The sequence below is a fragment of the Leptonychotes weddellii genome, chromosome 12 (genome assembly GCF_054177405.1).
Source record: "Leptonychotes weddellii isolate Sample4059 chromosome 12, ASM5417740v2, whole genome shotgun sequence".
Classification (NCBI taxonomy): Eukaryota; Metazoa; Chordata; class Mammalia; order Carnivora; family Phocidae; genus Leptonychotes; species Leptonychotes weddellii.
In genome coordinates this window covers 65,078,355-65,088,499 of record NC_138380.1, presented here as the reverse complement: position 1 = coordinate 65,088,499, position 10,145 = coordinate 65,078,355, and the positions used below count along the sequence as shown (strand labels likewise).

Genomic DNA, 10,145 nt, shown 5'->3' with positions numbered 1-10,145 from the left:
ACGTTTGTTAAGATTAATACCTGGAAACTGTTTAGAATCTGTCAATTACCAAGATCCCCCTAAATAATTTCATACTAATGAGTTTGGTTTCCTTAATAGCCACCATAAAACTATTAAGAAATATCTGAAATGCGATTAGATTTGATGGAACCATTCAGTTAAGAAAATAAAAAAACCGTAAGCTAGCTTTTAAAATTATACTCAAAAAAAGAATACACCAGGAGTTGTTTCATAAACTTCATTCTCTTCAAATGCTTTTGCAGTTTACAGTGATGTTTTACATGTTTGTTAGTTCCCTGCAGCCCTTTTCATTTTGATCTTCGTTCGTATCGGATAACTGGATTTTCAGGGGTGTGAATCATGGTTGTATAATTCACAGTGGGAAAATATCCATCAATGAGATCAAATTCATATAAACGAAGCATAGTGGACCAAATTGTCTTGATTTGAACATAGGCAAAATTCTCCCCAATACAACGATGACGCCCTGTTAAAAAAAGAAAGTTTTCTAAGAATCAATTGAAATTCTTTTTCCCGTCTTTTCTCCTGGAATGATAAATTTGTTTACAGTTTGGAGGGACAGCAGATATAGAGATAATATAGGAAAAAGATGACATTCTTTTCACATAAAAGAAGAATGTAAAATAAAATAGTTAAAAATCTCAGGGAAAAAAAAAGAAAAGGGGCGCCTGGGTGGCTCAGTCATTAAGCGTCTGCCTTCGGCTCAGGTCGTGATCCCAGGGCCCTGGGATCGAGCCCCACATCGGGCTCCCTGTTCAGTGGGAAGCCTGCTTCTCCCTCTCCCACTCCCCCCACTCTCTCTGCCAAATAAAAATCTTAAAAAAATAAAGTAAAAATCTAAGGAGATTTTCAAGGTTTCTTTTTAAGGGAAATAGCACTTGGATAATTATATAATCACTTTTCTAATTACTTTTTTTGAAATGTCACATCTATCTAAGTTTAAATATATGTAAGATTTGAAATCTATGATGACAATCTACTTTGGGAATATACTAGAATATTCTTAGCTTCTGTCCCAAGAGAGCCCTAGTCAAAAGTCAATATGAACCCGCCAATCAAAATTTTAAATGCCAGGGGCACCTGCCTGGCTTAGTCAGTGGAGTGTGTGCAATTCTTGATCTCAGAGTTGTGAGTTCGAGCCCCATGCTGGGTGTAGAGATTACTTAAAAATACAATCTTTAAAAAAAACTTTAAATGCCATTTCAAAATAATAATGGAAGAAAAAGGGATTTAATAAATCAAAATAGCAACACAAGATCAAAATTCAAAAGGTTATATACATGTAAAAACTGACAAGTTGATTCTAAAATACGTATGGATAAAAAACACTAATTCAAAAGGATACATGCACCCCAATGTTTACAGCAGCATTATTTACAATAGCCAAATTATGGAAACAGCCCAAGTATCCATCAACTGATGAATGGATAAAAAAGATGTGGTATACAATGGAATATTACTCAGCCATAAAGAATGAAATCCTGCCATTTGCAACGATAAGGATGGAGCTAGAGACTATTATGCTAAGCAAAATAAGTCAGAGAACGACAAATGCCATCTGATTTCACTTGTGGAATTTAAGAAACAACAAACGAGCAAAGGGGAAAAAGAGAGGCAAACCAAGAAACAGACTCTTAACTATAGAGAACAAACTAATGGTTATCAGTATGGAGGTGGGTGGGGGAAAGGGAGAAATAGTTGATAGGGATCAAGGCATGTACTTGTTGTAATGAGCACTGGGTGTTGAATGGAAGTGTTTAATCACTATACTGTACACCTAAAACTAATATTACACTGTATGTTAACTAACTGGAATTCAAATAAGAACTTTTTAAAAAATGCATATGGAAATGCAAAGGAGGACCTAGGATATATGGAGCAGTCTTGGGGGGAAAAAAAAAGTTGTAAGACTTAAACTGACTTCAAATTTGACTCCAATACTAAAGGTATAGCAACTGTGATACTGTGGTTTGTAATAAATACATATTTGCTCTTTCTCCCATCCCTGGCACAGAGCTCCTCAAACACCTTGGAATTTCTTAAGAGCAAAGAGCAATAAAAGAAGTCAGAAGACTTTTGTTATTCATAACAAGCCCCTTTCAACCACACTTGAGTTTGTTAATGAGGGGACTTTTGGAAATCCCCTCAGAGTAGGGCCTGGCTGCCAAGGGAACCAACCATGTGCTTGAAGGGTTAGAACTTACAGCCCTAACCCCTGACCTCCAGATGGGAGAAGGGGCTGGAGGCTGAATTACTCACCAATGATTTAATCAATCATGCCTACATAATGAAGTCTTCACAAAGGTCCCTATAGTATGGAAGACTGAGAAGTCGTATTCAGAGAGCTTTCCAGGTTGGTGAACATATGGAGATGGTGGCATACCCAGAAGGCATGGAAGCTCTGTGCCCTTTCCCCCATATCTTGCCCTATGCATCTCTTCAATCAGCTGTTCCTGAGCTGTATCCCCCACCTTTGTAATAAACTGTTAATCCAGTAAATAAACTGCTTTCCGAGTTCTGTGAGCCATTTTAAGAAACTGTGGAACCTCAAGGAGGGGATCAAGAAAACCTCTGATTTACAGCCCACTGGTCAGAAGAACAGGAGACAACCTGGACTTGCAATTGGTATCTGAAGTGATGGGGGGCAAGAGGGAATCTTGTGAGACTAAGCCCTTAACCTATGGGGTCTGTGCTAACCCCAGGTGGATAGTGTCTGAACTGAGTTGAACTGTAGGAAACCCAGTGGGTGTCCAGAGAGAATTAGTGTGAGAAAAACAACATTTGGTGACCAGAACTGTTGTCAGAAGTGTTCTAAGTGAGTGTAGAGTAGAAAGTGGGGTGGTTTTTCTTTCACAGCAACCAAGACAATGTGGTTCTCGATAGGGCTCAACAAACAGAACAATGGAACACAGCAAAGAGCCAAGACATACTTTTATAGTTATTTGATTATCAAGAAAGGCAGTAAATAAAGCAAGCCAATGGAGAAAAAGTCTTTTCAACACATGGTATGGGAATAACTATGTATCTAATATTAAAAGAAAGCAGAGGTGGTGCCTGGGTGGCTTAGTCAGTTAAGCGTCCGCCTTTGGCTCAGGTCATGATCCCAGGGTCCTGGGATCGAGCCCCGCATCAGGCTCCCAGCTCAGCCCTCCCTGCCTTGTACATGCTCTTGCTCGCTCTCTCAAATAAAATCTTTTTTTTTTTTTTTTTTTAAGATTTTTATCCATTTACTTGACAGAGAGCACACATGAACAGGGGAGGGACAGAGGGAGAAGGAGAAGCAGGCTCCCCGCTGAGCAAGGAGCCCGATGCGGGACTCAATCCCAGGACCCTGGGATCATGACCTGAGCCAACGGCAGACACCCAACCGACTGAGCCACCCAGGCATCCCAATAAATAAAATCTTTAAAAAAAAATAAACCAAAAACCCTCAATTCCTGTCTCACACCAAACTCAAAAACTAATTCCAGATGATCATAGGCCTAAACATAAATGCTAAAACCATCAAATTTTTTTTAAAGATTTTATTAGAGAACAAGAGAGGGCAGAGAGCACAAGTAGAAGGGGTGGCGGAGTGGGGGAGCACAGTGAGAAGGAGAAGCAGATGCCCTGCTGAGCAGGGAGCCCAATTCAGGGCTTGATCCTAGGACCCTGAGATCATGACCTCAGCCAAAGGCAGACGCTTAACCAACAGAGCCACCAAGGTGTCCCAAACCATCAAATTTTAATAAGGAATAAGAGATGAGAATGTCTTCATGACTTGGGGCCAGACAAAGGTTTTTAGACAGGACCAGGAAGCTAACAATTTTAAAAGTCAATAAATTAGGTTTGATTGAGGTTATTCATTTGTCAAAACAATACTGACTTGAGTATTTCATTGTAAAATTTTACATCAAAACTAGAATACTGAACTTTATTATATACTTGCTGAAAAATTCAGGAAGACATATACTGATGTATGCAGTTTACTTTGAAATGCACCTGAAAAATAAATGGATTGATGGACCGATATGTGATAAAACAAGTGCAAGTAAAATGTCAATGGCAGAATCTAGATAATGGGTATATGAATGTTCAGTATAAAATTCTTTTGACTTTGCTTTGAAATTTTTATTAAAATGTCAGAGAAATTTTAATAAAAAATACAATTCGTGTATTTTTAAAAAGTTATATATAAAAGCCAGAAAGACAAACTTAATAAAAGATGGTATCAGAAATATTTAAGCCAGAGAGAACTAATGCCTTCCAATCTCTCCAGCCTACCAAAACCTCATAAAGTAGTAAGCTCAATAACAAAAGATGGCTTTTCAGGGAATACAAAAAGATCAAGTCAAATTATTAGAACTGAAAAAAGCCTTACTAAGCCTTGGTTTCCATTTCTGAAAAATGAGTAAGACAGTCCCCCTTCCTCATAGTGTGGTTGTGAAGATTAAATAGAAAAAAAATTAACAAAAAAATGCGTATTATTAAGCACAGTGCTGTGTGGCCCATAAATGCATTTACTTCTAAGAGCCCTATTTAAGAAGGGTGTTTACAAACCATTCCATATTCAAATATAACAACTAAGGAGAGGGTTGGCTTACTCACAGGGAGATTAAAGGATTATTTTTAATAGCAGGAAACCAGAACTATCCTAACTATGAATTAATAGAAAAATGGATATATTCTGATGATTCACAAAAGGTAATATTATGAAAATGAATAAGCTACATGCTACATGCACCAACACAGAAAAAATTACACAAAGTCATGATTGAAGAAACTGGACATACTTAACGTGATGATCAAATGGGGTAGGACAGTGTCCCCCCAAAATTCATGTCTACTCAGGAATCAGACTTTGCAGATATAATTAGTTACGATGAAGTCATACCGGGTTAGGGTGAGCCCTAAATCCAGTGCTGGTGTCCCTCAAAGAAAGCCATGCACAGACTCAGAGAGACATACACAGGGCAGATGGCCAAGTGAAGATAGGCAGTGATCAGAGTGATGTAGCTACAAGCCAAGGAATGCCAAAGATTGCCAAGAGCCACGGGAAGTTTGGAACAAAGCAAGGAAAGACTCTCCCCTAGAGCCATCAGGGAGAGCAAGACCCTGCCAACACCTTGATTTCAGACTTCCGGCCTCCAAAAATGTGGGAGAATAAATGTCTATTGTTTTAAGTCACCCAGTTTGTGGGAGTTAAAGTAGCCCTAGGAAACTGGCACAATGATGAAAAATTTGAGGGAACATTGTATCTTATATTCAGATAGCTCAAAGATATACAATATAACTTCAGAGAACACAATTAGGGGATGTTTAAAACACAATGGGATGTTAAAAGGAAACAGATTACAGCTTTTTTTTTTTTTTTTTTTAAGTAGGCTCCACACCCAACATGGGGCTTGAACTCATGACCCTGAGACCAAGAGTCACACGCTCTACCAACTGAGCCAGCCAGGCGCCCCCAGATTACAGCTTTAATGTAAGTTTTTAAAAATGGGAGCTGTTCAAAAAACAAAAGGAGCTGCCATAGAAGGTGACTGAGAATCTGTTACCTAAAAAAGTTCCAGTGCAGTCCAGGCAATTACCAGTTTAGAAATGATTCCTCTTTGGGGCAGATTTTGGGCCACAGAACTAATGCCCCTTCCAACTGTTTGAACAATCTATGACTCTTTTATATGTGATGTTATATACCATATTATTAATTTATTTATTAGAGTTACTAAGATCTGAAGTTCCTAAAGGACTTTATACTTTCCTTTACGTGTGGAAACAGTGTGACCAGTGACAAAAAAGTTGTGCCACTTCAAATCTCTTTGGAAAGACTAAACAAGAAGTCATAAAATGTAGTTTAATCTGTAGAGTACCAATGAACAGAGAAATTACTGCAGGAACAAGGGTCTGCCTGCATAATTTAAGAGTGGTAATTGAAATGCAGAAGTTTGCAAACCTATGTAAGACCTGCCCAAATTTAAAGACCATTTTATCCTAAGGATACAGACAGAGCACCAAAAAGTTGACTAACAATCCAGAAAAGCTTCAATTTTAACAAGACTGCTTTTGCTCTTTTCTGAAACACTGATAATCTGTTATCATATTTAGCCTGAAATAATTGCCTAAATGGTGTGCTAATTCCAGTGGTTCTTTAAAACAATTCACAAAGAGCTTAAAATACTATTGTAAGGGAAAACAGGGTGGACTATTAAAATTAACCCTGAAAAAACTAAATTGGTTAGAAGGTAATAGAGCTTTATATAAGGATTCACAAAACTATTTCCTTTAGTACAAACAAAATACTTTTCCAACTTGGCAAAGATTATACTCCTACAAATGTTTACAGGAATGTCCCTATGAGGAAAGGAAAAGATATTTATAAATAAAATTCATATGGATTATTTTGACAGACATAAATATATTATCAGAACAAACATTTCAAATGTAAAATGGTATCTTACCAGCTCCAAATGGCACGTAAGCAAACTTCTCTCCTGATGCTGGATTGTCCTGTAAGTAGCGATCAGGATTAAAGTCCAGACGTTCTACCCATGAGTCTTTAAGTCTTTGATTGACAGTGGGAGAGACACACACCTGATGTCCTGGAGGAATGGTATATCCTGCCACGGTCTACAAATGAAAGCAACACATTTCATTAGATAATATAAAACTATTCTACCAAATAACCAGACTATTGTGTAATAAAGCATTAACACACATGTGATATACATATATTTAAAAACTAGCTAGATGATAGGCCAGCTAAAAATTATTTTAACTCAAGATGATTTCTAAGTGACCCAACATTGGGCTGGAAACTTAAAAAAGCCATAATGCCTCAGAGGTAGTGGAGGGATATCAAGGAGCCTTTCACAATCTGATTTATTTCCATATTATCAGAATTTTTAATAAAACATGCTTTTTTTTAAACCAGGAAAAAAATACACTACCATTTTTAAAACCCTAACTGTTAAATAAAAATGCAGGGAACAGATTAGCATGTATACTCTCTAATTATATAAAAATATCTATATAAATAGAATATATAATTACATATCAGAGTTCGAATATAAAAAATTGAAATTATGTGAAAACGATTATTCTACTTTTTTAATTTAAAAAATTCTCTTTGCTGTTATATTTCTTCTTTCTGATAAATAAAAACTGGGGGAATGGAAGGGGAGATCTAACCAAGAGACTCACCTGAGGAGTTTTGGCCATTCTCATCATGGTCATTATAGGAGGTCGAAGTCTTAATGTTTCTTTTATACAGCGATCAAGTAAATTTAGATCCTTCAGCTAAAAAGGGAAAGCATTTCCGGAGTTTTAGAAATATTTAACTTACTTCAGCAGTATGTGTTTAAACTTATGGGTTATAATAAAATAGTTTCTATTGTGGTAGAAGGGCAAAGAGGTAACTGGTTCAGTATCCGAGATTATCTTGTTCTGTCACTTTCCATGGTCAACAAGGGAAAGAGGGCAAGATACCATCAGTACAAGAGGTAATCACTCTGAAGAGTGGCATAGTAAGGGCCTGCAAAAATCCACTTGTCTAAAAAGTGAAAACACTAGCAAAAATCATGCTACCACACAGATGAAACTTGAAAACATGCTAAGCAAAAGAAGCCAGTCACAAAAGACCACATACTGTATGATCCTGTTTATACGAAATGTCCAGGATACAGCAAATCCATACAGACAAAACGTAGATCAGTGGTTGCCAGGGGCAGGGGAAATGGAGCATGACTGCTAACAGGTACCGGCTTTCTTTTGGAAGTGATTTAAATGTTCTAAAGTTGTGATAGTTTCCACAATTCTGAATATATCAAAAAACAGTAAGTTAGATCCTTACTGACTGGACTGTCTCTATGGTATGTCAATTATATATCAATTAAGCTATTACTTTAAAAGTTACAAAATCAGGAATGAAAGAGACATCACTGCTGGCCTTACAGAAATAGAAAGGATTGTAAGAAAAAACTGTAACAATTGTAAGCCAACGAATTAGGTAACCTAGATGAAAATGGACAAATTCCTAGAAGGACACAAACCAAAGACTCAAGAAGAACCAGAACGTAGGAATAGATGTATAACAAGTAATCAAACAACTTCCCACAAAGAAAAGCACAGACTCAATGGCTTCACTGGTGAATTCTAACCAGACATGTAAGAAAGAATTAGTATCAATCCTTCACAAACTCTTCCAAAAAAATAAGAGGAGGGAACACTTATAGACTCTTTCTTTGAGACCAGCATTACTCTGTATACCAAAACCTGTCAAAGACCTCATGACAAAACTACACATCAGTATCCCTCATGAACACAGATGCAAAAATCCTCAACAAAATACTAGCACACTGAATCCAACATGAAGACATTTCAAGGAGGGCCATGGGGACTTTTCTAAAAAAAGCTAAGCAATTTAATCTATAGTAAATAGAATATATCAAATTGTCCCCTTTAAAAACTAGCCACTCATTAGATACTCGAAGTCATAAAGCAGCAGTGAAACTAAAAATCCAACAAACCTGGTCATAAGTTAAAGGAGGCAGATCTTCTCCACAGACTGTTTTCTGTTCTAAATAACATTTTTCTTGAAGTGTTTTGTCTCTGGCCAAGAAGAAGCCCATCCAGGCACTAGTAGTTGAGGACGTGTGCTGGCCTGCCAAGAGCAGTCCAATAAGCATGCCTGCTACTTCGTCGTCTGTCAGAGGGCGCCCATCCCTAAGGAAGGAGTCACACACAAATTTAACAGTTTGGCAGACCATTTCATGCCTTCACATTTAAATAAAGGGTCGTAGTGAATAAACTTTTCAGGTGTAATAGTCTCTTGCATTTGCCCATCACAAGTGAGAATTTTTTCCCCTGCGGGGAAAGAGACAGACCAAAGAAATGTATGATTTTCATTACAAAAGATGTTCCTGCAGTTTGTCAGCAGGCGTTGCCCCATGCCTGGTCCTTGGGCTCCAGGAAGGCAATGGGATCCCATTAATTCGTGTCTCATCCATTTAACAAGCCCAAGGCTCATAGCTACTAATTTTGTCAACATCACTACTTTTTAACTGGACATATTTTTTAACTTTGTATTGAAATTGCCTGCTTCAGCTTAACATGTGATCCGAACAGCTCTTACTTGTAAGTAGAATCTAGTAAAGTTTGGAGAATGTCATCAATTTTTTCTTCTGACTGTCTGCGCTTCTGGATTGCTTTATAGAAAATATTCTTGATCTCTCGATGAGCTCTGTCCCTGCGTCTGCAATTCAAAGACAAAAATGACTAAAAAATAATGTCATACTTTCTGGCATCAGATTCATTTTGAAAATAACCAGGACCTAGCTTAAGAATGACTCAAATAATTGACAAAAAACTCAGAACCAAAAGAAAAAAAGAAGTTAGACGAACCATGAGAGACTATGGACTCTGAGAAACAAACTGAGGGTTCTAGAGGGGAGGGGGGTAGGGGGATGGGTTAGCCTGGTGATGGGTATTAAGGAGGGCACGTATTGCATGGAGCACTGGGTGTTATATGCAAACAAGGAATCATGGAACACTACATCAAAAACTAATGATGTAATAATGTATGGTGATTAACAAAAAAATAAATAAATAAATAAAATCTTATACTGTTAGAAATTTCTAGCATCCTTACATACATATCCCTGATTCTTAACATACTTCCTATGTTCTAACAAAAGGTCTAAAGCAAGACTGTGATTATTCCTTTAGAATCATTTTCCAGTTTAACAGAAAGCAGAATACTTTAAATTAACGAAATTCCAATTTTAACCAAATTAATTCTTGAAGCAGATGGAGAGTGATTCTGGTTTTTCTATAGGATTCAGAACTTGAATAAACCTAAGATTTATTTAGGATGACCTAAATCCAGGATGTAGAACATGATGACAGTATACAGGATTTGATTCTACTTGGGGGCAAAAATACTAGGAGGCAGGGGCGCCTGGGTGGCTCAGTTGGTTAAGCGACTGCCTTCGGCTCAGGTCATGATCCTGGAGTCCCGGGATCGAGTCCCGCATCGGGCTCCCTGCTCGGCAGGGAGTCTGCTTCTCCCTCTGACCCTCCTCCCTCTCATGCTCTCTGTCTCTCATTCTCTCTCTCTCAAATAAATAAATAAAATCTTAAAAAAAAAA

The 10,145-nt window shown here is 37.5% G+C and overlaps 1 protein-coding gene across 1 annotated transcript in view; it reads right to left on the bottom strand.

Annotated features, from left to right (window-relative positions):
• Window positions 1-224: 224 nt before the first annotated feature.
• Window positions 225-10,145, bottom strand: part of CYP51A1 (cytochrome P450 family 51 subfamily A member 1) — a 17,817-nt gene continuing 7,896 nt past the window's right edge. The window contains exons 6-10 of the mRNA XM_081799697.1: window positions 9,131-9,273; window positions 8,526-8,721; window positions 7,201-7,296; window positions 6,459-6,627; window positions 225-487 (exon numbers count right to left, since the gene is read on the bottom strand). Coding sequence (XP_081655823.1) covers window positions 309-487; window positions 6,459-6,627; window positions 7,201-7,296; window positions 8,526-8,721; window positions 9,131-9,273 — 783 coding nt within the window. The 3' untranslated portion in view covers window positions 225-308. The remainder of the gene's footprint in view (window positions 488-6,458; window positions 6,628-7,200; window positions 7,297-8,525; window positions 8,722-9,130; window positions 9,274-10,145) is intronic.